General features: G+C 42.3%; 3 protein-coding genes across 3 annotated transcripts in view; 1 reads left to right on the forward strand and 2 right to left on the reverse strand.

Annotated features, from left to right (window-relative positions):
- LOC140575264 (solute carrier family 66 member 2) overlaps positions 1 to 6,486 on the reverse strand; it is a 52,616-nt gene extending 46,130 nt beyond the window's left edge. Inside the window, exons 1-2 of the mRNA XM_072695496.1 lie at positions 6,274 to 6,486; positions 4,605 to 4,738 (exon numbers count right to left, since the gene is read on the reverse strand). Of these exons, the coding sequence (XP_072551597.1) occupies positions 4,605 to 4,738; positions 6,274 to 6,473 (334 nt within the window). The 5' untranslated portion in view covers positions 6,474 to 6,486. The remainder of the gene's footprint in view (positions 1 to 4,604; positions 4,739 to 6,273) is intronic.
- Positions 6,487 to 13,916: 7,430 nt separating this feature from the next.
- On the forward strand, positions 13,917 to 17,907 carry hsbp1b (heat shock factor binding protein 1b). Its single transcript, XM_072695131.1, has 4 exons — positions 13,917 to 14,071; positions 14,954 to 15,020; positions 16,319 to 16,442; positions 17,573 to 17,907. Exons 1-3 carry the CDS (start codon positions 14,027 to 14,029, stop codon positions 16,435 to 16,437), a joined length of 231 nt encoding a protein of 76 aa, XP_072551232.1. The 5' UTR covers positions 13,917 to 14,026; the 3' UTR covers positions 16,438 to 16,442; positions 17,573 to 17,907.
- Positions 17,908 to 19,129: 1,222 nt separating this feature from the next.
- Positions 19,130 to 27,880, reverse strand: part of LOC140575475 (DNA topoisomerase I, mitochondrial) — a 39,248-nt gene continuing 30,497 nt past the window's right edge. The window contains exons 15-19 of the mRNA XM_072695826.1: positions 23,978 to 24,092; positions 20,808 to 20,935; positions 19,763 to 19,857; positions 19,512 to 19,661; positions 19,130 to 19,390 (exon numbers count right to left, since the gene is read on the reverse strand). Of these exons, the coding sequence (XP_072551927.1) occupies positions 19,288 to 19,390; positions 19,512 to 19,661; positions 19,763 to 19,857; positions 20,808 to 20,935; positions 23,978 to 24,092 (591 nt within the window). The 3' untranslated portion in view covers positions 19,130 to 19,287. The remainder of the gene's footprint in view (positions 19,391 to 19,511; positions 19,662 to 19,762; positions 19,858 to 20,807; positions 20,936 to 23,977; positions 24,093 to 27,880) is intronic.

A 27,880-nucleotide genomic window follows, 5' to 3' on the forward strand; every position in this document is an offset into this window, starting at 1 on the left:
CCAACAGCTTCCAAACCAATATACATACTATGAGAGTACCGCTATTAAAAAAATTATATATATATAAATTATTATATAAATTATATATATATATATATATATATATATATATATATATATATATATATATATATATATATATATATATGAATGAAATCATTTGAGAATAGGACTGAAAAGCTGGTAGGAACAAAAAGTTCACAGAGCAGACCCTGGACCCCTGGACCAGTCTACGATTGGTCTAAAGACTTTGTTGGAGCCAATCGTGTAGAATGCCAGGTCACCATGTCATAATTCATTTGCATAAAGCTAAGACAATCTCAATTAATCTTTGCTCTGTTGGCGTGTCGGTAGCCACTTGACAAATCACATACTCCCATAGGAAATGAATAGTCGCTCTGTCGCTGGCTAGTGTGAACACATGGTCAGGGTGCTACTGCAAGCACATGTTGGGACATGTCATCCAGCTTAATGTGCAAAACTGAGTCTGTTTTTTTAAAGAGGAATAGACACCATCAAATCAACTGACCAGCAAAATCAACAAACCAGCAGTAGAGTTTGGAGTCCTGCCCAATGACTCTTATTGGTGTATTGTGGTGTGCTGTCCCAGCCAGGGAACTGACCCCTAGTCTGCCTTGATGCCATGTACCAGAGTTTCCCAGCATTCTTTGGCAGACTGAACATTTCTTAAGTTCAAAGTATACAACTAACCACATGCATCAATGTGGAGCCACTCTCCTCATGCATCAGTGAGCTTTGGGCACCCATGACCCTGTCGCCGGTTCACTGGTTGACCCAGTCGTCTAGCCGTCACAACTTGGCCCTTGTCAAACTGTCTTCTTGACCTCTCCGCAGCTTTTGACACAGTGGACCACAAGATCCTCCTGTCTATTCTTGCCGGTCTTGGAATTACCGACTCTGCATGGCAATGGTTTGCATCATACCTGCAGGGACGCTCATACCAGGTAACGTGGCAGGGCGACACGTCCGCTCCTTGTAGTCTCTCCACTGGCGTTCCACAAGGCTCAGTTCTTGGTCCTCTTCTTTTCTCACTGTACACTCACTCTCTTGGTAAAGTGATATCCTCTCATGGATTCTCTTACCACTGCTACGCCGATGACACTCAACTCATGCTCTCTTTCCCACCGTCTGACACACAGGTTTCTGCCCGTATCTCAGCATGCCTCGCCGACGTCTCTTCTTGGATGGCGGCTCACCATCTCAAACTCAACCCCTGCAAGACGGAGCTGCTGTACATCCCGGGAACTGCTGGACCAAGAAACGATCTTGCCATCACCTTTGAGAACTCACTGGTCACTCCTTCTACTGAAGCCCGAAGCCTTGGTGTAGTGATGGATGATCAGTTATCGTTCTCAAGTCATGTTGCAAACGTAACTCGGTCCTGCCGATTCCTCCTGTACAACATCCGGAGAATTCGACCCTTCCTCTCTAGAGAGGCCACCCAGGTCCTTGTTCAGTCTCTCGTCACTTCCAGACTTGACTACTGCAACTCTCTTCTGGCTGGTCTCCCTCTGCGCACCATCAGGCCCCTGCAACTCATCCAGAATGCAACGGCACGGGTCGTCTTCAATGTCCCAAAATTCAGCCATGTCACTCCGCTGCTGCGTTCTCTTCACTGGCTTCCTGTAGCTGCTGCCCACATCAGATTTAAAACCCTGACGCAGATTTAAAGCCCCTCCGTACCTGATGGCAATGGTCAAAAGCCAATCCGCACCAAGAGCCCTTCGAGCTTCAAGTACGGCTCGGCTCGACCTGCCATCCCTCAAAATCCGTGGAAGACAAATGTCCAGGCTTTTTTCTGTCCTGGCACCAAAGTGGTGGAACGAGCTGCCCCTGGGTGTCCGAACGGCCGAGTCACTCGCTGTCTTCAAACGCAGACTGAAGACCCACCTCTTCAGAGAGTACTTGGATGATTAGTTCTATGGTCGCCTTATTGTATTGTGTTTAGCAATGTCTAAGCTTAGAGGTATCTTTTGAATTATTAGTCTATTCTAACTAGCGAAGGTTTTCTTGGGTAAATAGCAAAGCACTTTGTAAGTCGCTCTGGATAAGAGCGTCTGCTAAATGCCGTAAATGTAAATGTAAATGTAAATGTCTCAGAGTCTTACGCTTGTCCATTTTTCCACAAGAGCTTCTTCAAGAACTGACTGTTCATTTGCAGCCAAATATGTAGACCCATCTCTTAACAGGTGCCACTGTAACCAGATAATCAATGATATGCACTTCATCTCTCAGTGGTTTTAATGTTATGGCTGATCTGTGTACATTTGTAGTCATGTGTGTAGTTTTGCACATAGATGCAAAAAACACATACACAGAGCATTCAAATCAACCATGAACACACACATACAAGGCCACAACAAGCAAATCCTCAGATGCTATTCAAATCAGCAGAGCATCAACACACACACATACACACCCATACACAGCACCACCAGCCTGACGTAGCAAACTGAGAAAAATCGCACAAATGCTGAGGCAAAAACTTTGACTTCTGTGCTCCAATCAATCAGCACGACAGGTAAATTAGGCTGCTGTCTGATTCCACATTCGGCTCTCTAATTATTCTTATATTACACAATTTCATCACCCATCTCCCTCCCAGGCAGTGGACTCATAAAAGGCTGACTTAGATGGAGTCTCTTCCAGCACGCGGAAGAAAAAGCCAATCAACTGGGGCTTGAATTCACCATAAATCATCACTGCACTAAACTGACCCTGTGTGAACTTGGCCGTCCTTTCCCCCGAGCGAGTCTGAGCCAGCAGCCGCAAAGCATTCACACTCTAAACACAGAGCACAGGACCTGACTGGCCGCAGGCAACAAGTCACGCTCTTTCCCAGGCTGCTGCAATGTCCCGGAGGTGACAGCTGAGTCAGCCGAACCTGATCGCAAACGGCTGCCCTTCTGCTTGGATTCCATGGTACCATGGTATCACATGTATGCGACCCCCAGACAGGGCGTCAATATAAGCAGAGCATGACCGAGACCGGGTTCAAAAGCAATGCTAATTGTGAGGTTGCGAGGGGCTTGTCAGTGCATCAAACAGCGCTTTTGAGTCTTGTACTAATTAATTAATTATATTAATTCAGGATATTAATAAGAGTTATGCAAGGCTACAACGTGGCAAGATGTACTCTGACTAAACCAAAGCATGGATTTGGATGCTGCAGATACTGAAGATGAGGTGAAATGTGTGTTTTTGGACATGTTATCAATAGAAAATAGAAATATACAGCCTATATTTGTAACTAAATGTAAGTAAACCCATTAGAATCACCATAAACATTACAAATAAACTGTCCGATCATTATCTACATCATAATTATAGACAAACACAGTCTAACTAAACTAATAACGCACAAACAGTTATACTGTTCCTGTCTTTTAATGTTCAACATCGACGGTGCAGGCTAGAAAAAGTAAGTGAACCTCTTTTCAAAGGCTAACTGTCAAAACATGTTTCAATGAATTAGATGGAATCTTAAAATAAGTAAGAAAGGACTACAGGCTAACAGAAGACCTGACAAAAGATCTACAGAAGACTCCACAAACTGAAAAAAGACCGTAGTTCATGAATCTACTTTTAGAACAATTCTAAATAAGAATAGTTTTCATGGAAGAACATCACAAAGGAAGCCTCTGCTGCCCGAAAAAAAACGTGTGGCCTCAAGTTTGTACGAGACCACCTACATGTTCCACAGTGCTTGTAAGAATCGCTGCAACACCATCATCAACACCTCATCCCAACTGTTAAGCATGGTGGAGGGGGGATCCTGGGTCATCATTGAGTCATTGTATGATACAACATGACGATGAGCAAAAGCGCACAAGCAAATCAACTAAAGGATGGTTAAAAAAGAAGAAGATCCGTGTTTTGGGATGGCCAAGTCAGAGTCCTGACTTTAAGCCTATCGAGATGGTTTGCACGACGTATAGAGGGCTGTACACGCAAGAGCTGTACATCCCAGAGCAGTTCTCAGTCTTGACATTTGATCATCACTTTAGAAATGCAAGGAATTCCAGTCATTTCTTTTATTATTTCAACATTTACTTAATTCTCAGTCGTTTTAGAAACTTCATCATTGCTCTGGATACCTCTTCAACTTCCTAAAGGCTTCCTACTGATGGATTCCACATTTCTGAACTGCAAGTGATGCAAGTTGCTGCACCATATTACAGTAATCACACACATCACTGTGAATGTGATCATAGAGTAATGACTGACTCAGACAGACGTATGAGATGAGATGAGATCAGAAGAGAGAGGAGGAAAATGACCTAGCCCTCAACAATGCTGTTCTCAGTGCCATGGCACCCTCTTTTGGTAAAACTAGAGCACTCCAAAGCAGTGCAAAATAACAGGGAGGGAGGCCTGATGGTTCTGTTCTGCTGTGTGGGTCTACTGAATGATGAATAGATGCTAATTTGCTGAATGGATTAATTGACTCATTTTTGGTAGTGATTGTGTTAATGGGATAAATGTTAGGCATGTGGGGATGATCCACACATCTGAATCAAGTCAAAACATTCGTTTTTTCAGCACGTCTCTGGTTAGCAACGCTCCGTAAAAAACCTCCTTACCTGTAATGCGGTGTTGTTTGGTGCTAACACGGTTGGTGCTTTGGATGGCACAGCACAGGTGAAGCATAGCTAACATGGTGAGAATCATAACCACACTCTGCAGAAGCAAGGTCAGCTCAAACTGCTTCCCAACCCTGCAGAGAAACACACACAAACATTCAGTATATACGGAGTATTATTACTGTCAACAGGTACATGTCTTACAAAGCCTCCAGAACAGTTTTCACAACTGATTCATGAGAACATGGGGCCCTATTTTGGCGATCCTTTGGCGAGCCGTCAACTGTGCACCCCACAGCTTGATGTAGGGTGTCTTTGCTATTGTAACAACTGGAAAAGTACGCTCAAACTCCATGTGCTAAGTCTCCTAATTAATCATTGGTGTGTTTTAGGCATAGCATGCAATAAACCTACTACTTACTGAGGAGACTGAGGTCCTTTGGGGTGCAGGGAGCACTCCTGTGGACTTTGTTCGACACAGTAGTGGCATCTGCCATCTTTTATTGAGTGGTCTGCTGGGGCAGTAGCATCTCGACGGTAGATAAGAAGAGACTGAACAAACTCATAAAGAGGGCCTACTCTGTCCTGGGATGCTTCTTAGACCCAGTGCAGGTGGTGGGAGACAGGAGGATGACAGCCAAGCTGGCATCCATGCTGGAGAACAGCTCCCACCCCATACATGAGACTCTGGCAGCACTGGGCAGCTCCTTTAGTGACAGGCTGCTTCACCCCAAGTGTGTGAAGGAGCGGTATCGCAGGTCCTTCCTTCCTGCTGCTGCCAGACTGCACAACCAGCACTGCTCCCAGCAGACCACATACACACACACTTAACTACACACACATGTTCAGGGAACACATGTGGAATTAAGAGTCATTTGCAATAACTTGTAAATAATATTGCTATTGCATTTTTACTTCTTATTTATATTGTGTATATAGTGTAAATTATTTATCTACATTATTTATCTGAGTGTCTTGCTATCCCTTTCTGCTGTGACGCTGAGAATTTCCCCACTGTGGGACTAATAAAGGATTATCTTATCTTATCTTATCTTAAAATAAGGCTGACTGGTTCAGCTGAGGTAGCTTAGTTTGTTTTCGAGGGAGTGTACAATAAAGAGAAGTGTTGGTAAAGCTATATCCTCAGGTAGCATTAGCTTTAAGCCTAGCACGGATCCCTGTTTACTCACCCCAGCTTTTACTTCGTTGTGTGCTGAGTTTAAGCTGCGGACATTGGCCCAGGAAAAGCTGTGGTCATGAGGCCTGGTTCATGTAGCAGCCTGCATTCCCATTCCCAGTCACAGTAGAGTTTTACTGTTTCACTGTTTTTGACTGGGGCTTTTGCTAGTAGGGGGTTAGGTGAATTTCAGGAGTGTAATGGTATGTCAGGCTCATGTATTGAACTCTCATTATTTTAACTATGCCCAGGAAAATACACAAATTGGGCAAAGTATGATGGCGACTTTACTTATCAGGTACGATACACACTAATCAGCCTCACGTATATGCAAATTAAGTCTAATTTATGTGAAAACATAACATAATCAGCAGTGGAGTTTGACCAAAAGCACTTATCGTTAGTGCCAGTCGCCACCTGTACTGACCCGAGACGACCTATTTCTGCAGTAACACAACCCAGAACCCAGCACTCCCATTCTGCTCCACTCACCAGAAGAAAATGCGCAGTATGTTGGCAATGAGCAGCACCAGGCAGACGCGGGTGGAGAAACCCTCTGTGTTGCCAGTCTTCTGGATCTCCTGGTACTGGGGGATGTAGGGCACAGCACCCCCAAACACCATCACACAGGAGGCCAGCCAGGACAGCACAGTCCACGAGCTCTCCACGTCCTCCTCCAGCTCAGAATCCATGGCTCAGGCCTTACACCACTGTCACTGCCGTCGCTGCTGCTACTGCTGCTGCTGCTGCTGCTGCTCTCATACACTGTGCTGAGACATCACACTGCAGCTTAGCTTAGGTTTCTCATGTGAGGACAGACCTCAAGAACAATGCTCAAACAGGACAGTCTGATCTACAGGCACATTTACATGTTCTGAACTCCACAAAAGGTCCGAAAGTGACCGAGCAGAATACATGTTTGATGTACATATACATATACAACAGCGCACATACTATACAATTTGTGTCAAAAAGTTTGTGGACATTTCCTCACCAACCCCCCACCCACCATCACCCCACTGATGCAGCAACAACCTCTACTTTATATGGTGGAACACTGATGTGAGGTTATGCATTCAGACATAGGGCCATTAGTGAAGTGAGGTCCGGATGTTGGACCATTAGCTCTGGATCACAAACCCCACCCTGACTCGTCTCTGTGGTATTCAGAGGAGCTCCATCACTCTGCAGAAAGCGCCTGCACACACCCAGAGCTTTTTCAGGCGATTACTCAAGCTGTGTGGGCACACTCGAACACCAATGAACCTTAAAGAAGCTGAATTCAGAAGAAGTGAAATCAGGTGAAAATTTATTAATATCACAATATATATATATTGCAAAAAACTAACAACAAAAACAAAAACAACCAAATATAAGGTGTAGTGTATGCAAAAGTAACACACAATAAATATATGATGTGATGTGATCTGAAAACAAAGTATGATTAGAAACTGTGCCTTAAAAATTTTAACATTTCTTGTAAACGATTTTGTACCACAAAAAACAGGGTGCCCATATTTCTGCATAGAACTATATAATTAAACAAATCAATATAATAATAATAATAATAATAATGATAATAATAATGTTATTTAACAACAAAATAAAGTACTGTTACTAATACTCCTAATAATAATTGTGATGTTGCTGTTGCTATTAAACAATATAATAACAATACTACTACTACTACTACTACTACCACTATTATTATTACTACTATTACTGCTACTACTACTACTAATAATAATAATAATAGTAATAATCCTGTAATGTTTAAGTTTTGTATTTTGTATTAAAGTATTGTATTAAACAATACAATAACACTACTACTACTCCTACTACTACTACTATAAATACTTCTATTACTACTAATAATAAAGTAAATAAACAATAAAAATACTGCTACTATTAATAACACTACAACTACTACTAATAATAATAATATTGTGATGTTGCTGTTGCTATTAAACAATATAATAACAATACTACTACTACTACTACTACTACTAATAATAATAATAATAATAATAATAATAACTATTGTGATTTAGCTTGTGCCATTGCTATTAAACAATACAATAACAATACTACTACTACTATTACTACTACTACAACTTTAAATACTTCTACTACTACTAATAATAAAGTTGCTGTTGTAATTAAACAACAATAAAAATACTGCTATTACTACTACTACTACTACTACTACTACTAATAATAATAATAATAATGTTGTGATGTTGCTGTTGTAATTAAACAATATAATAACAATACTACTACTATTACTACTACTACTACTACTACTAATACTACTACTACTACTACTAATAATAATAATAATAATAATAATAATAATACAAAAAATGCAAAGTGAAAACTTCAGCCAACTGCTCTTCATGCATGCACCAGAATGCAGATACACAGAATATGAAACTATATATATAAATATATAAATAACTATAGCACGTGTATTCACTGTTTGACTACAAACAAGACTAATTGACACTGTGTTCTGAGAATTAGCACTCTCTGAGATCTGATGCTATTATGGTACAAACACTTCACTGTGTCTGAAAGTGCCTTTCTGAAATACAGACAGACAAAAAGTAGCGCATGTGCAGGTCCACCTTCTGCCTCCACTGGTACCGTTTTTCACATTTTAACAAAATTTGAAACAGGCAAGTGGACCAATAGAAATAGAAATAGACGTCCACTGAAAGGTCTTTTACCTTCTCCTGCAAAGCTGCTATTTCCAGTTTTTTTGTGTGTGACAGTGATACACTGCTCACTCTGGATCACTCTACCAACAGCTCTGCCTTCCACCACGCCTTCATACAGTGTGAAACCTTACTGCTTCTAAGACAACAGCGGCACCTCCCACTACCTGAAAATCCAAAAGGTGGTTACACACATGTCTAAACCTGTGGATCAGTCGGGTTAGCCTCGCAACGCACTGTTCTGTTCCGGGACTTAAGTCTGAGGATACAAAGAAAATACCGCCACTTCAACCACAGGCAATGATCACCGAAACTTGCCACTTCAGCCACAGGCCCTCCTTCTACTCTAGATAAGACTGCTGCCACAGCAAGCCTGCACTTACAGAGCAATGCTATACAAGATAAGGCCCTCTACTCTCCTCTGTCTCACTGTCTTGCCAAACAGATGTTTCTCCCAGACAATGAACCCAGTCATAGGTTCTAGCAGCATACCAAGGTTCCAATAGAGTTATCCATCTTCCCCAGTTCACTGTGGATACCATTAGTACAACCCTCACACACACACCTCTACTGCAAACTTGGTTCTCTATGGAACCACAAATGGGTTCTTCTGTGGAATTGCATAGCTCCTGTAACTGGCTAGGCTTAAGAAGACCAAAGCATCAACAGATTTAACATCTACCTGCAAGGTTCCCTCCAGCTGTGGTTACACCACATCCTACACAGCCATACTCTGCTCGGCACAACTGTAACAAACAGGCCATTGATGACTGCGAAACACAGTTCAGCCTGATACTGGTGACAAAAGAAAAAAAACGCCGGTGAGTGGAGGACGATTGAGCATGATGATGGGGCTGCTGCTTGCGGCTCCAAAGAGAAGATTGATGTGAAATGCTCTGTCAGAATTGCTAACAGTGGGGGTGATTGCAACCAGACATCTGAAGAATTAAAAATCAATGGGACTGGCCTTTAAAACGCCTCATTTTAACCCTTAGAACCCACGGCTGTTTTACAGGCCTTGGTTTAGCTTACAGATATAATGCACATATCATAACAAGCATAAGATATAAGCCTTTACTCTTTACTCTGATAGTCTGTTATAGTGTTCATTGGTTCTTGAGGTTCTTGAGGAACCTTTGGAGGTTCTTCAGTTTCAAACTGTGGAGGTTTCTTGACGAAATTCCAAAAGTTCCTCAAGGTTCTTGTACTGTTAACAGTAGAGACGCACTGATCCGGCTTTTTCAGTTCCGATACCGATACAGAGCCATAAACTTTGCATATCGGTCGATACCCGATACTGATCCGATACCATTGTTGAATTATTGGGAAAGACTTAAGGCATCAGGACTGACTTAAACATTACTTTACTAACTTTGTAAAAAAAAAAATAGAACAAATTAACACACAGATATAAATAAACAATCAAAATAAACAAGCCGTCAAACTATATTATATATTAAAATATATTAAAATACATCAAATGTATCAGCCAAAACTGAAAATAGGCAGCTTCCCTTTGTCAAACACACAAACAGTAATCTTGTTTTTTAATATTTCGCATAATTCCAAATCAAATCTAGCAGCTGAACCTTTACTGAATAAATCAGTAATTTGGTCAAACATAGATTTATGCATGATATGCAAACTGATACACACATTTAAAAGTTTGCTGAGAGTTTTTGAGCTGCTACATTCGTACTTTTACTCACATTAAAACTTTTTTTTTTACTGAAGTAAAACACACCTTTTAAAATAGGTAGCTTCACTTTGTCAAACACACAAACAGTAATTAATCTTATTCTTACATTTTTAGCATAAAATTAAAATCTAGCAGCTGAACCTTCACTGAATAAATCAGTAACTTGATCAAACCTACAAGCAGTAATCAAAAATTGCTAGTGCAGTTTTAGTGCAATCTCACACCAACTGAATAAAGTGAAAAGATCGGTTCCATGGATCGGCTTAATTATCTGATACCCGATCCAAATCATTATGTTAATATCGGGACCGATATCGGGACCCAGATTCGATCCTTATATCGGATCGGTGCGTCTCTAGTTGGATCCAGCTATGAGGAACGTCTTAAACTTATTATCTCCTTGGAATAAACTTTTGCTCTTGCAGAGGCTGTCGTCCCCCTAAAACAATAACCACATATGGCTTGTGTGAGCATCTCATATCCACAATTTCCCATTTTTATATTAATAAAGTTATGAATACTATTAAAAAAAATCACGCAAAATTAAGATGTAAGGTTTTAAGTGTTGTAGGTTCATATATGTATATATAAGGTAGTGTAACTTCTACTTAGCCCTGAGCTATTACTTCCCAGAAGTAGCGACAGCTTTATCTATGGATTATGGATTATAGATTAATACTCCCCCTTCCTGATGATCTTCTATTTTTAAATGTTCCTTACTGGAGTAGAGAAAGACTGGTGTGTTACAGAGTGGCTATATCTAGAGTCTACGCGTGTATGTGTGTGTGTGTGTGTGTGTGTGTGTGTGTGTGTGCTCTCTCTCTCTCTGCAGCCCACAGTAGCTGTAGCTCCAGTAATACATGCTTTTAACGCTCTGAGGAACTGCAGTGCTCCATGCTGGCTCAGGCTTGTCTTCTCAGCCCAGAAGTTCCTCTGTAAGCAGGGCTTTCACTGGCTTTAAACTGAGCCGTTTCAGACCTTTCTCACACTCACCCCCCCACCCTACACACACACACTCAGCCTTGTGTTTGTGGTGTTTTGGAAACGATGCACCCCTTCTTGAGAAGAACACCAGAAGACTAATCTAATCCCAATCTAAGAATAGCATACTCACCCCAATCCCCCGACTGGACCCTCCGTGAGCACTGGCCCGGGAATGGAAACACCCGCCTGTTGAGTGAGAAGATCCAAACTTCTGAGGTTTCCTTCAGGATCTCCTCACTGGACCTCGAGGAATTCCGAGCAGCTCAGATGGAAAGTGTCCACCGTCCAAACGGAACCTCCTCTCCTAGAGGACTGGAGCAGAGCTGAGCTGAGCTGAGCTGAGCTGAGAAACTTGGAGATCTGGAGACCTGCCTGTAAACACGGACCGGACCTCTCCAAAGCCCTCTGCGTTACTTCATACAATAGCCTGCTGTCGATACTGGGGGATCCCATAAGGGGGGTCGGCTATCTGTGGCGCACACGGTCGCTTTGACGCGGATTGAAACCAGTACACCCCATTTTTTCACACATGCATGATCAGTACGTCTCAGTATAGCTTATACCTCCATTGCTGTCCGGACTGGGGTGTGAGTGTGTGTGTGTGTGTGTGTGTGTGTGTGTGTACTGCAGATACGGCAGGGTCCCATATAGGCTTATTATAAGCATTACTGCCGGGGAGTCACTGCTGAGGGGCTGTGGCTGAGCAATACGTGATGGCTGATGGACAGAAAACCTGTCATTCACACAATCAGTGACAGTCATGGGGGTAAAAGCCTTGCAGAAACTGCAACCTGCTTCACCACTGTTTGCACTGTGTGTGTTATGGCAGGGTTTAGCCTCGCGTGCAGCCTTGGTGCAGTACCCCGTAGCCTCCTCATTTATATTCATACTTAATAAAAGATTAAAATAAAACTCTAATATCATTTTCTCCTCTGTTTTAACTCCTTTTTTATCTAGTGTCCCAGCGATTAAATAAATAATAATAATAATAATAATAATAATAATAAAAAAACAGCAGTGGAAGCTCAGAAACTCTCCTCAGGGTTGCCAGATCAGGCAAAATCACCCCTTTCTAAAGAGAAGGGAAACCCAGCCAACAGATGCTGAAAGTAGCTTGTTATTATTATTATTTTTTTTTTAGTTTTTTATTTATTTATATAGTATCAATCTGGTAGTTGTTCTTTTTATATTATGTTAAAATGTTATGATAAATAAAAAAAAATAATTAAAATAAACTGTCACTTCTATTACAAGTACATTTCTGCATCTCCTGTAAAGTTGCCAATTTGAAAATGCATTTTCTTGACATGATAGTGCATCTAAAAATGATATTAGTGGAGATGAACATAGATTTATGTATGATATGTAAATTTATGCACACATTTAAAAGTTTGCTGAGCATTTTTGAGCTGCTACATTCGTACTTCTACTCACATTAAAACTTTCATTTGTTTTACTGAAGTAAAACACACCTTTTCTTGAGTATCAGTGTACATTACAGACAAAGTATTACGACCTGTTCGTTCACATTGCACCGCTAGAAGTCATTACTCCTCTCCACAAGTCTGGAGTTAACTAACGCTTACTCCACCTTGAGTTCACATCTCACTCTCTTTCTCAAGCTCCTCCTCCTCCTCTTCTTCTTGTGCCGGTGTTCTGTCGAGTTGTCCTATACCTCATCGAAATGTCCTACCGTAGCGCATGTTTATAGATACAGCTGTCGAACAGTCCTACCATGTCGGATTGTCCGACCACAGCACGGCAACTTAAATGGGCCGCCTTTATTGATTTTGAAATTGCCTTTTTAACACTAACGTACACACTTTGTTATTGTTATATATTTTAGACGATGATGGAACAAATAATAACATGAAGATGGGATTATATATATTTTTATAAACATAAAGCAAATAACATTTAAAAAACACAACAAAACGTTATCAATACCAAGTTATCTGACTGCACTGATGAAACCAGGTGAGTCCAGGTAGGATGAAATTATGGGCGTGGCCAAGAACCAAGCACATGACGTAACTTTGATGTGCGCTTGCGCAGTAAAAAGCCTTGGTAGGACGCTTCTATGGTTCTGCCCTTTCAGCTGATGAAACTCAGAACTGAACTTTATTTACCTGCTTAATTATTTTGTTGCCAGTTTAGTTGCACATTCACTCTCTTTCTCTCTCATCTTTCTATCTACTAAATCTCTAATTACGACAATTTTCACAAACAAACGCATTATTAGTGTGTAAAAGCCTCAAACCTGGCAACCCTGACTGTCCCGTCCTCCCAGTGTTTATGTTTGGGAGAGGGCTGATTCTCTAGCCACGCCAAAATTAAAACACCCCTGTTAACGTTTGAGCACTAAATAATTAGAAATATATATATTTTATTATAATTAATAAAATTACATATTTAATTACGTGTTATTTTATTATTATATTGTTGTGGTTAGTTGTTTAAATAAACGTTTCCCGAATGTAGGAGCCAACGTTAAACACCCCCCCCCCGGGCCCCGCCCTGCCCTGTTTGACTTTAGCATTAACATTTAACGGAATGTAAAAGGCAGCAGTTTCTATATTAGGGACGCGTTCCTAATATAGCTCCTTACTATGTTCCCTTTGTGAGCTTCGAACTAGATGACTAGGGAAGAAGCAGTGGAGGAGGAGGGGCCGGATTTGGGACACGGCCACAGAAACTGCTGCGTACACGGGATTTCCCCCCTGTGCTCTCGCGAGATTTCCGCTAGCTCCAGCTGATTACTTGGAGGGGATATTAAACAGAAGCTGATCAGATCGAGTCCGTCGCTACAGATTGATTGATTATTGATTATTATAACGCAGTAATAATGGCAGAAACGGACCCGAAATCGGTACAGGATCTCACAGCAGTGGTAAGTCCTAAAACATCGGTTTACCAAGCTAGTGCTAGCTAGGTAGCCTAGCTAGGTAGCCTAGAGAGCGAGAGCTAGCTAGGCTGCAGACAGAGCAGATGCTAAGCTAAGGCTAGTTGAGCCATCCAGCACAGCTGGGGACCGCGGCTAACGTTTAATATAGTAACCTCACTTCACTGGGTGTTGTTATATTGAGCTAGCTGGTGATGATCAGGTCAGAAAACGTCCATTTAACGTTAATCTAACGCTATAACGTGGGAGGAAAGCCCCTGCTTAGCTAGCTAGTAAGCTAGTGCTAAACCAAAACATTGAGCTAGACCTCCCCTTATAGAGAGGGAACCCCTTTATTTAATATAACCCTTTATTTCAAGCTCTGATTAGATGTGATTTCTATTGATTCACTGGAGCTAGCTACTACATGCATGTATACAGATGTGTACCTCCAGTATGGCTAGATAAGCCCAGATGTTTGTGAACACCACCTTAGCTACCTAAGTTTAAGCACCCATTGCTGACACAGAGGTCCACATGCACCCACACACAGCTTATCTACAGTAGAGTAGGACTCTCTGGAGCAGATCAACATGAGCCTATTGGCACCATGTCTAATGCTAGACGTGGGCTTGAGGGGTTTAAAGCCCCCCAGCATTGAACACAGCTGTGGAGCAGTGGAACTACTGTGTTCTCCAGTACTTTTGGGTTGAGTTAGGGATCAGGTAGTGAGGTGGTGGGGTGGTGATCTTCCAACATCCTGACCTGACTAACGCTTTTGTTGTTGAATGCGATCAAATCCTCACAGCAATGCTCCTCCAAAATCTAGTAGGATACCTTCTTCCCTGGACTGCAGAGACGCCTCTCATCTATCTGTCTTTCTATACACAGGTGCAGACGTTGCTGCAGCAGATGCAGGACAAATTCCAGACCATGTCCGATCAGATCATCGGGAGAAATATCCTTATGTGTGTATGAGGCCTGCAGTAACAAAGCAATCCCTAAGCAGAGGAAACCCTGCTGAAACACAGCCTGGCCAGCTCAAACTGGACAGGTTGCTCCAGCTGGTTGACTTGATTAGTTCTTGACCAGTCTTCATGCAAGTCTGGTGGTTTAGCTGGTCAGGTGGTTGATCAGTATAACCAAACTAGAATATAACCAGCTTGACGACCAACTTGGTCATACTGATAGACCTACTTGTGCATCAAACTAAAAAAAAAAAAAAACCTGTACTATGCTGGTCAAGAGCTAAGCTCTAGGTTAGCCAGCTTTGCTTTTCTTGTATAGGGTATGTTTTTGAAGGGATGACCAGCTTTTCAACCATCTTGACCATCATAGACTGTCTAAAACCAGTATTATTATAGAGGAAACACAGTGAGCGAATGCACTGTATTTAGAGGACTACATGATGAAAATCAGAGAGTTCAAAGTTTAATATCTGCAGAAGATGAGAGAAAAGTATGTCCAGAAGCACTCAAATGGGCTGGATTGGTTACATGAGGGGCTTATGGACATGCCTATTAGTATTCCTGTAACCATGAGCTTCAGATTGGCCAGTCAATTAAGAAAATATAACTTAAATTGCTTGGTCTGATCTGGTGCCTTCTGGTAGACGTTTCAGGTCCATTATATTACGAACAGTTTAAAATTGTGTGTTTTCACTTTATCTCTTAGCATATTTTAGGAAATCATGAGTGTCTGAGAAGTGGCATCTGCCTGTGTGGTCATGTGACTGGACCTTTGGCTGCAGAAGGCTACTAGTCGGCGTTAAAACTTTGGATTGGAGCAGCAAGTGGTATCGTTTAGCATCACAAATACTGATTTTCAAGCTCAGTTGAAACGGCTTATAGATACATGAGAAACGCATCTCAAAAGACAGAAGTCTAAGCAGTTTATGTTTCAAATTCTGCATATATGAAACCTAAGGGACATTTGTTATCACAGCCTGCTGTTAAATCATGCCCAGCCTAGTCCTACTCAAACCACAACTAGATTATTAGCACCATGCCCAGCTGTAGACAGGTATGGACTTTCACCTCCGTACACAGGATTATAAGAAGGTAACGCTCAATGCACCGCCATGCTATTAGAATACGGTAACCCTGTTTGTTTACAAGGTCGTAGCTCTAATACAAAAACCTTAGACTCAAGAAAAAGTGCTTACCCTTTGCCACTACTTCGAAATGTGGACTGTCTGGGAGGATATTAGACTGGAAGCTGCATAGAGCTTCCTCTGTCTTCCTTAACGAGAGTCACTTGATGAGATGAGCACGCGCATCGATGACCTGGAGAAGAACATCGCTGACCTGATGACTCAAGCTGGGGTGGAGGAGGTAGAGGGGGAGAACAAGGCCAAAGAAGGCGAGGCGTCTTAGTGAAGGTATGTTTATGGTGACCCTGCATTAAAGTCCGGAGTGGAGAATACTTCTGATCTGATATTTTTTATTAAAATACACTATATGGGCAAAGGTATTTGGACACCTGCTCATTCAAGGGTATTTAAAAGCGTTTAATTTTCGCTACTTTCCAGGGAAAAGGCTATCTTCTAGATTTGAGAGTATTGCTAGATTTTGTAGGATTTGATTGTATTCAGCAACAAGAGCATTGGATGATCAAGACCTCACCTCATTCTTAACTGATCATATAGCTTAATTTCCGGAGAACACCGCCCCACTGCTCAATGATTGGGGGCTTTATACCCCTCATGCCAGTGCCTGGTGCCAATAGGTTCATGTTTATCTGCTCCAGAGAGACCTGTTCTGTTGGTGGCACTTCTAGTCTCTACCAAAACCTACAAAAAGCTATGTCAGCAATGGGTGCAACTTAAAGAAGCTGAATGCATTTAATAGAAGAGGTGTCCACAAACAATTAGACGTATAGTAATTGGAGCACTTCACTTGAGATGTCTTCAGAAAATCTTCAGCAAACCGAAAAAATGAGCGTCTAGAAGTAGGAGATTCTGCTCAACTACAGATTGAGAGTTTGATCAGATCCAGCAGTTTCTGCTGATCTCTGTCCGATGTTAGCCGATAAATGCCTTGTTGGCTTCCTGGAACAGCCCTGAATTTTAAGGGCAACTTGCATATTGTAATAAGGTTAAGGTCAGGACTTTGGCATGGCTATTTCCAAAAGTTAAATGTTCTTGCTAATGTTATTGATCTGTATAATGTCTTGCAAGTCAATACTGATGCGCCCTGGTCTGGGTATCTATTTACTGATTCAAGAATTGGTATTAAGAGTAAGTAGAATCCCTAGTTCATACAGACTGTACTGTAGTACAATAAATACTGTGATGGTCATTTGTAGTGCAGTGTAGGCCACAAGTGTGGTGTAATCAGCTCATATCAAGCTTGAGTTACTTTAGCTTATTTCTGGCTCAGTATTTTCATGTTTAAAATAGATTTTTCATAGCACTCATTTACACCTTCTCTAACTTTTGGTATCATTATAAAGTGCATTTTAATATTTGTGTAAGTTGGTGGCTCTAAAATGATGTATTTTCTTAAACAGGCTGCCGAGTAGCAATGGAGTAAGGACACTCTTCAAAAGCAGCGATGCCCCTCCTCCCCAGTGGTGACCGATCTGATTTGATGTGTTGTATAGTTCTTTTTATACTGAGTCATAATAATAATAATAATAATAGTTCCTGATTTTGCAACTTTCTTTAACTTTAGGTTATTTTCTTTAACAGATATTTCAACTAACTTTTTAAACCCACTTCAAGGCCAGCCAACCACACAGTTGAGGCCTTGGTTACTATATTATGAGCACTTCCTTCGTGCCAATTACACTCCATTCCAGTTTCCACTGAATTTCTGCTATTAAAATGGTTTCATACAAAACAAGTTCCTCGGTTTCCTTTGTTCTGACAGATGAAGGCCAATAACTACTTCATCGCCAACCTGTCCCTGGAGGCACACCAGTTGTACAGCAACAAAAGGGAACAAAAAGCCTTACTATGCTGAAGCAAATTAGAAGCATTTTCTACATCACATGTAAATCATGTTTGTATGCAAAGACTGAGCCACAAAGAAAGTTGCTGGCATGAATCCAGGCAAATATGAGGGCCATAACTATGAAAACTGGTTAGAGCACCAGGGACAACAGTGGTCAAACACTAATCTAGATGAAATATATTAATAATACATGTATACATTTATAATTTTGTTTTATAAAATGTTTAATGCATTTTTATATTATATAGAAATAATCAATATATTAATATTTAAAAAGTTATGCTTTCCATAGTTGTGGTTCGTTTACATGCATACAGCAGACATGGATGTCATGGCAATATTGGGCTTTCAAGGATTTCTAAGAATTTTAAGAAAAATAATTGCTAAACTAATCCAAGGTTGTCAGTACTAGCTGGAGAGTGAGCAGCTTGTCTGAAGTGGGTAGCATAAGTGTCCGACTATTAACCTTCTTTCAGTATCAGACTGGACAGGTTTTAATTTAAAAAAATTTTTAGGGGGGGGGGTATTATAACTATTGAGTTAGTTCTGTTTGATTAATGTTCACATTCTCTATACTTTATACATTCAGAGTGTGGCTCACAACTCTGGCAGATCTGACTAACAGCCAAACCAACCGGCGAGAGCCAGAAGGTAACACAGACACGGTTTGGAGACATGTGATGTCCATGATCAGTGTATGTGTTGAGTCTGAACATTGCACATAGCCAGTCATTAAATAGTTATCCCCTTCCTGATTGCACCTACACTGTGTTGGACACCTTACAACATAAGAGAAAAAATTATGTTCTTACACCTACAGAACAGGAGACAAAGAAACACACAAATGCAAATGAGGGCAGATATTTCCTCTCCGTTTTCAATCCTGAGGCTAAGGTTCTTAGTGGTCTGCATGGAGGTCCACACTGAACAGGACTTGTTCTCTCCACATTACATTTGAGTACCCTGACAACTGATAATTTGAAAGAAAAAATTCATTTCAAAAACCTAAATGGTGTAAAATGAGTTGAGGGTGCTAAGGGAAAAGGGTAGGTTGTAGGGTATTATTGCTGTAGATGCTATTAATCTCAGAACACAGGGCTTCTTTTGCACATGCATTTATTATTAAGCTTTTATTAAAAGGGAAAGATTTGATATTAAAAGAACGTGTTAAAGTGCCAACAGCATTTTTAAAACATGGTCAACAACTTGCTTATAAAAGAACTTGAAAAGTTAAAGTCTGCTTTTAAGGGGTTACAGGAGGGAATGGGGTTAGAACTGAAAGTCCAGCTCAGTCATGTCAATGGCCCAAGCAAATTTATCTCTCAGGGTCTTGTTATAGATCTTATCCAGCGGCACCTCCATGTTCTTACACCTACAGAACAGGAGACAAAGAAACACAAATGCAAATGAGGGCAGATATTTCCTCTCCGTTTTCAATCCTGAGGCTTCTGAACTAGTGTGTGTGTGTGTGTGTGTGTGTGTTTCAGTCTCACCAGGCCACGCTGATGCGTGGGTCCAGGTAGTTTAGTTTGGAGGTGCTCAGAGCAATCTGCTTGTTCTCTTCTCGGTCTGTTGCCTGAACCTCCATCTTCAGCAGCTGCTCCTCACAGCGCTGCACTGCTCTCTTCTTCTTTTCCACCAGGCTACAGAGACAGACACACACTCCTTGTTAGGCTTTCTCTATTGGCTAGGAAGGAGAATCCCCGGCAATTGCTTTTCTGCAGGGTTGGTAAAGAACACTTACACGAGCAGCTTGTTGTCCGAGCTCTCTTTAGCCTCTTTCTTTGCCTGTTTCAGCTCTTTTTTGGCTAGTGCTAGCTGCTCTTTCCTGCCTTCAATCTAGAGAAGGAGAAACACAAAATATACATATACATGCGTTATATGGGCAAAGGTATTGGGACACTTCACTTCCACTGTTTCCTTTCCTAAATCAAAGGTATTAAAAAGAGTAATGGTCTCTACTACCCATGGAATAAGGCTTTCTGATAGATTTGGATTGCAGTCAATGATGAGAGCGTTAGTGAGGTAAGAACGTTGGATAATCATCTCCCCACCTCATCCCACAAGTATACTATTCTATTGGCAGTACCTCTCTACAGGGACACATCTGTGTCAACAATGGGTGCAACATGAAGTTCATGCATTTATTAGAAGGGGTGTCCACAATCATTTGGACATATAATGTATGTAGTTATTTTTTACCTCAGAGAGACGACAAGGGGGGTATTTTACAAAGCAAGATTTCAGAGTTTACCCAGGCAACTTCAAGCCGAAGCCCAGCCCGTCCAAACAGAAAAAGAGGTGAGAACTTTACCTACAGTATAATCCTAAACTTTAGGCTTCCACTATCTGACCAAGAAATCCTTGGTGATAATTTTATTTATTTATTTATTACAAAGGGTTACTTGGTGAAATGTCCTGCAGAACACAGTGGATAATTAACAAATAAGCCAATGTTACACACTGTATAACTGAAGTTGTGACCAGCCATCATGTAAATCATATGCCTGCACTACCCTTCAACAATGCACTTTCATTGGTGCTGACCCACACCAATGAAAATGACTGATCTGTATTAATTAATTAAATATAACTATAAATATAAACAGTGAAGGCCTACATGCGTTTCCTCATGTTTTCTGTTTCAGAACAGTATTCTTGAATAAAACTTGTGTGTAATCTCTCTTCACTAATAATTAGCCAGTCAGCAGACAAACACCACGTCTACACGAGGGCTTCGGAATGAATAGCGATGCATAGTTTGGTCATGTAAGCTTTTCTCCACTCACCTTAGCCTGCAGGTTTGCCATGGACTGCTCAAAGGATTTTGGCGGCGCCCGCTGATGGTTACAGAGTACTGCAACCGCACGGTTTGCCCGGTTATAGGAGAGCAGCTTCTCGGCCACGTTCTCTGATGCTAGATATGAGAGAGAGAGAGGAGGAAAGGGGGGGAGGGGACATGAAAATGCTAAAACTGATGATAAAGGTGATAAAATCACCTATATCTGTCAATTACACCACAACACCTGCATCTATTGTTAACACTTTATTTTATTTATACACACAAAACAACGGTTCTTTAATACGCTGTCAGAATTACATAATGAACAGACCAATAGAAATGATCCAAAATGAACTGGAATAAAATCTTTCTAAACTGACTTTCTTTGAAAGCTAAGAAGGTTTGCTCCTTCTGTAAAGCTGATGTTTAACTTTGAGGTTTCTGTCGACGATATCTTGCACATGTAGTCATGTCAATGACTTATTACTAAAGTATTGGGACACCTGCTAATTGTTTCTTGCAAAATCAAGGGTATTAAATACATACAAAAATTAGGATTTGATTGCATTCATCAATAAGAGAGTCAGTGATCTCAGCATACTGGATGATGATCACCCCACCTCTTCCAACCAACTCATCCTAAAAGTATTGGATGGAGCACCAACCATCATTCCAGAGAACACAGTTCTTCCACAGCTCCACAGCTCAATGCTGGGGGGGCTTTATAGTCCTCTAGCCCACGACCGGCATTAGGCATTGTGCTTATCTGCTCCAGAGAGTCCTATTCTATTGGCAGCACTCCTCTATTGGGTCTAGACAAGCTGTATGTGTGTATATTTGCACATCTGTGGCATCAATGGGTGCAACTTTAATGAACTGCACCCATTGCGGACATGGATGTGCAAATGCGCACACAGCTTGTAGAGAAGTATTGCCAATAGAATAGGACTCCCTGGAGCAGCTAAACATGAACCTATTGCACCATGTCTAATGACACGCGTAGACTAGAGGGGTATAAAAGCCCCCCAGCAGCACTGAGTTGTGAAGCAGTGAAATGTGTCCTCCAGAATGATGGTGGGTGGTCTAGCTGGGGTGGTGATCGTCCAACATCCTGACCTTACTATCCCTAACTCTTCGTTGAATGCAGTCAAATCCTCACAGCAATGGCCCAAATCTGGTCGAAAGCCTGGAAGGGTTTTCCCTGGATGATACAGACAGTTACTCCAACACCAAAAACAGGATAAACAGATTTAGAAGAACCAGGAAATAATGAATATGCAGGTGTCCCAATACTTTTATCCATGTAATGTACAGGAACTTGAATTAGGGTCTAAGAATCCCTCCAGTTTTCCTTCAGCTGATGTACGTAATGCAGCGTTTGAAAGCGTGCTTCTGTGCGCGAGTGCATTCAGCACCACATCCCTGCTGCCATCTGCCACTTGCATGCTCGCTCACACAGACACACCACCCGTGGGCTGAGCCCTTGCTGTGTGTGTGTGTAGCTGATTTAATTATGGCTTGTAGCAGATACAGTAAACAGATTTACTCTTAGCTGCAGCGCATGAACACACACACACACTCGCATGCAGCACAGCCTGGAACACTTGCACAGCAGACATCGGCAGCAATTATTAGCTAAAAATGGAGCACAGCATGGCCACAAACATGCAAACCTACAGGACGATTTCAACGGCAATGCATGTAACCACGCTTCCACACACACACACACACACACACACACACACACACACACACACACACACACACACACACACACACACACACACATGGATGTGTAAAACATATGGCCTGCTGGGAGGAGCGGAGCGGGCAGAAAGCACGCCAGCGCAGAGACATATGCTCCTGTAGACTCCCCTCCAGCTCCCATACTGGTCAATAATGAAATGGTTTCTCTTTGGCTCTGAAGTGATGGAAGGTTATTACTGGACAGCTGCGTGAGCAACCGCAGAGAAGTGATGAGGGACGAGTTCACGCTGTACGAGCAAAGGCTCTGTACAGCGTGAAGCTCATCAAAGACTTCGGTTCGTAAGTCTCACACGTCATCTGCTCCGGCACCGCGATCAATAACCACTCCCTTAATTAATGTAATCAGCATCACAAACCCCGGCAACAGCTTTACAGGTGCCAGTGAATGCATTTGAGGTATTAATAGTAAGTGTGTGACTTTGGTTGGGGTGAATAATGCTCAGAAGTTGTTTCGCAAGCCAGTTTACCACCCTGTTATTACTATTTGTCTAAGGATGAAACACACCGACTTTCCTTTTACAGGCTGATTAATGCCACCTGCGACAGCTTGAAGAACCTGTATATTATTAACACTGCAACAACAGCCTCTCTTTGTTAGCAAGCTAAAGAGATTGTAGCCGGTTAGCTTTTAGCCTTGCCCTCCACTCCTTTCCTGGGTTTGACTTTCTCAAGTCTTCCTGCTCTCCCTTCTGATGAGAGTTTAGCTCCAGTGCGCTTCAGCTGAGGTAGTCCGGTTTGTTTGAGGAAACGGACGATGGAGAGAAGACCGCTCAAAAGCTACTCAGCTAGTGTTAACTTTTAGCCTAGCATGGATCCCCAGCTCGCTCTCCCTGGCGTTTGCAGAGTTCGAGCTCCCCTACTGCGGACTCCGGCCCAGGAAAAGGTCACAAGGCCTGGATCAGTCGCAGGTAGCAACCCGTATTCCCATAACTGGCAACAGAGTCTGGACAAGAGGAGATGCTCTCCAGTATCAACACCATGGTATTCTCCTGAAGTCTTGGTCCCGTTTTACTGTTTCTCCAGCTGGAAGTAGAGCTTTTGCTAGTGATCTGGGATTACGCACATTTTGGAAGTGTAAATACAACAGTTTGACAGTTTTGGGGTTTTGGGATTGGTCTGTTTTGCAGCTTTTTGAGGTTCAACTCTCATGCAACCAGACAAATACAGATGTACAGTTTATATAGGGCCTACTGAAGAAGCAGCACAGCTTTCACATGGAAGGAGTGCTCCAGAAGAAAGAAAGTCTAAAGTAATCAAGCAGGTAAGGTATCTCCAGATCTTCGTTCCTGCCCCAAGCTGAAGAGCTATATGGGTCTGAGGGAGCCGAAGCTCCCCCAGCACAGTCAGACAGAAGAAAGAGGTGCGAAACGACAGGAAGGAGTAAAGACAGGAAGTTAAAAAAATACTCACGATTGCTGAGCTCTTTAAGCTGCTGCTGCAGTGTGATGGAGGCGTTGTATGTCCTGAAAACCTTGGCAGTCAGACCAGGCATGAGAGAACTCAGGTGCTTATTCAACACTGTTGTCTGGAAGGGTGGGAGAAGATAGAAAACAGAGACTGTTATTTAAGCTATAGTCTACATACTGTACAACCCACACGGCAAGGTGGGACTTTTCATCACAGTCCGCATTTCACTAGATGGCACTGTTGCCTTGAGATTGAAAAAAGATGCTCCTCAGCATGTCCAAAGGTTTCCCCAACTACCCTGGCTAACATTTAGAGGAAAAGACAGGGTCTTTAAAGGCATTAGTTAACATTCAGCCCCGTTTAAATGGATCTGTGAGGGCAGGAGTGTGGGCTCTGTATGCAAAACAGAAGCAACACATAGCCATTAATCCAGGATCCGCACACTGGTGTTTTGCCATTTATAGAAGAATCCATGTGTCTAAAAGGATTATCATTGAGAAACACCTACAGCCCATTACTGCACAACTGCAGGCATACCCACAACACTGCACACCAATTCCCATCAGCTGCATACAGACAACACAAGGACCAAACACACCGAAACGCTCCAAAACAATGCGCTGCAGACGGACCGGCTGTATTTTCCCTCCCTGCTCATGCACTTGAGTCTAGTTCTGCAGTCGCCACCCCCCGCCCCCCTCACCCCCCAAACCAAGGTTAACTTATAATATATTCTGCTTATTAATGGAAGTGTAGACTTTTAGCTTTGATCTGGGAGCATATTTGCAAATCTGAGCTGTAATAGGCTGGCAGAACATCTGCACCAACTGCTGTGGCTGTCTCCACTGAAGCCTGACTAATTCTTTATGTCCACACACTGTTAACTCACACTCTGAGCCTTCCAGCATCTGGATCTTTTTTTTTTTTACCTCTCAGCTCAGCTCTCTTTGTTGACCAGACCAATTAGATAAATATAGCGTATCCTGCAAAATTCACTGGAGCCCGTGCTTTACCAAATGCCACACTGTTCCACCTAAGGATGGGTAAACTCTACGCTTTTTGGACAATACAAAAGTATTGGGACACCTACTCATTTAAAGCAACTGTCTACTGTCCAGGGAAGGCGACTTTCCATTAGATATTGGAGGACCATTGCTGTGAGGATTTCCTTGGATTCAGCCACAAGAGTTAGTGTAAGTGAGGTCGGGATTTTGGATAATCACCACCCTCCCCACCTCACCCAATCAAAAAGTATTGGATGGAGCACCAACCATCATTCCTGAGAACATCATTTTCACTGCTCCACAGTTCAGTACTGGGGGGGCTTTATTCCCCTCTAGCCCACGCCTTGCATTGTAGTCCTATTCTATTGGAAATACATCTCTACGTGGACTAGACAAGCTGTGTGCGCACACGTGTCAGCAATAGGTGCAACTTAAAGTAGCTGAGGGGGGTGTCCACAAATATTTGGACATATAGTGTACTTTAAAATGAAACCCATATAAGAATGTGCACAAGACCCCCCCCCCCCCCTCCTTCCCAATATAAAAAGCCTGACCTCAACAGCAGTCTTGCCAACTGGGTATTTTCCTCTGTGCAACCACACACACACACACACACACACACACACACACACACACACACACACACACACACACACACACACACACACACACACCAGGAGAGTGTGAGTGAGAGCGCAAGAGTGAGAGACAGTTCAGACCACTGGCGTATGTAGGCTTTGGGGAGCCTATTAACCGTGCCATCGCTCCAGTCTGCATTCTAAATGAAAACAGTTGTGAAGCTCTGGAAGCATCTACTAAACCTCAACAACACCAGCTGTGTTCTTGCAGGTAAACCGCAGAGTTCAACACAAACACGCTCAAGTTACCCGCATCTAATACACACCTTCCAACCACAACTTTCGTCAGATGAGACGCAAGCTGGACGTGAAGCTGATCGTCTCAGTCACACATCACCCCTCTTAAGATCTAATGTTCTTGCAGCATGTCAAAATATTAGGAGAGAATGACATTGCTTTCAGAACAGAACCTTTTATATCCAAAATGACAACTCTTACTCTTTTTTCTGGCCAAATTTCCTTTTTTTTTGGTACTGCTATTAACCCCACCCGTTTGTCGCCTTCCCCTAGCACTAGCAATGCTCCTGAAGATAAGAGCTTGCGTCTCCGCCAATACATGCGAAGCCAGCCGCCACCTTTTTTCAACCTGTCGCAGATCCGCCACTGCCAGGGAGGAAAGCGCCAGGTTCTCCTCTACACCACACCAGCTAACAGACACCGGCCGGTGCCAGCCAACATCACTTGTAAGAGTGTTGAGAGGAGAAAGCCCCATGTACCTACCTGGAGAGAGCACGGCCTATAGCAAAGTGGCATAGCTGGGGACTGGAACTAGACTGCTCAGCCACTCGGAGCCTCACAACCTTCTTAATTTTTAATGGAAGTCAATGGAAAGTCATTTTAGAGCATTTCTGTTGGTCCGTTCATCATGAAATGTAGGTGGGTGTTTTTCAATGACGTGAAAGCATTAGAAAGCATAAGACTGCTGAATGTAGTGCGCAACCAGATTTCACAAGCAAAAGTCCCACCTGGTAACCTTAAGCTGTAAACTGTCAGCAGGTAAAGTTTGGATTCGTGTGGGACTGTGGGAATTGTGGTGGATTTACGAGTATCACTATGGTAACAGCAATTTTGTAGGTCCTCTCGCCCCCATGCGTGGGGAGAATGGGTTGTTTGTATTTTTTTATCTCTCACTTCTGTTTGCAGTGAAAAGCCCGAAAAATAAGTATACAAGTAGGATTTCCGATATTCTCATCAGATTATGGTGGATCAGATGAGGATGGCATGTCAGTGTAGTTGGACAGTTGCAGGAAACACACTTTAGTTCCTGACATAGGACACATGCTAATCATATAAATATTATTAATCTTATTTGCATTAATTAAGAAAGCGAACAACTCTACTTCGCGTTACGGGGTGGTTGTGTTAAGCTGAGCTGGACTAACCCTGTCCAACATGGGAAAGCAACAAATACACAATATAACTGGTTACATTTTAATACTCAGTGAATATACTACAGACTGCACCAACTACCTTGAAGGGGGCGCTATACAATACAACATTTCGTGGAACAAAGCTTGGCAATAAAGAGATAAACAGATAAAAGCAGCAACAAATAAATAAACAACCCTCACGGCAGGGGGACATTTCACAGCAGGATTGCTCATTAAGCTAGATACTGAATCCCAAAGTGAGGACTGACCAAATGCAAGTGTCACTGGGAGCTGGGGAATATGATATTTAACATTATTGTGGTAACCTGGACAGGTTTGACTGACCGTTCAATGTGAATGGAAGGAAACCTAGTAATAGGTTTTTGGGGAGGTGATGGTTTTCAGCCCTGTCGTACCAAACTCATACCGAATTGCGAGGTCCGAACCAGGCTGTGAACCGAACTGTGATTTCTGTATACTGTTACACCCCAAGAAAATGTGAAAAACATGAGATATGAGGTTTTGGTCCAGCAGCAACAAGATATTCTCATATATTCTCAAAGCAACAGGAAGCCAAGCATCCGACCAGCGACTTACAGACTCTGATTTCTGAACAGTTCACTCAGCTGTAAAATAAACACCCTCAAATAAAAGCTGCTGGAATACTGAACTGAAAGCACACAAACACACAAAAAAAAGCCTCCACAGTTCATTCCAGAAAAAGTCTGCAGATTACATTGGCACAAGCGAAGCAAAGAAATGTGACCTAGTCATGAACTAGTCTGGCTAAAGTTCAGATATTTGGGTATTTGCCCATTTCCACGAATGGAGAAATCAGCATGGCAGCAACACTCACATACAGACGTACACGTTCACACACGGAGTAGCATGTAA

Source organism: Salminus brasiliensis, chromosome 13, assembly GCF_030463535.1.
Source record: "Salminus brasiliensis chromosome 13, fSalBra1.hap2, whole genome shotgun sequence".
NCBI classification, from domain to species: domain Eukaryota; kingdom Metazoa; phylum Chordata; class Actinopteri; order Characiformes; family Bryconidae; genus Salminus; species Salminus brasiliensis.

What these genes read in the sequence shown, in the direction of transcription:
- hsbp1b (XM_072695131.1), top strand. Translation starts at nt 14,027, where the DNA reads ATGGCAGAAACGGACCCGAAATCGGTACAGGATCTCACAGCAGTG. An exon ending in TACAGGATCTCACAGCAGTG is followed by an intron (nt 14,072 to 14,953) that starts GTAAGTCCTAAA and finishes TTCTATACACAG; the next exon opens with GTGCAGACGTTGCTGCAGCA. An exon ending in CGATCAGATCATCGGGAGAA is followed by an intron (nt 15,021 to 16,318) that starts ATATCCTTATGT and finishes AACGAGAGTCAC; the next exon opens with TTGATGAGATGAGCACGCGC.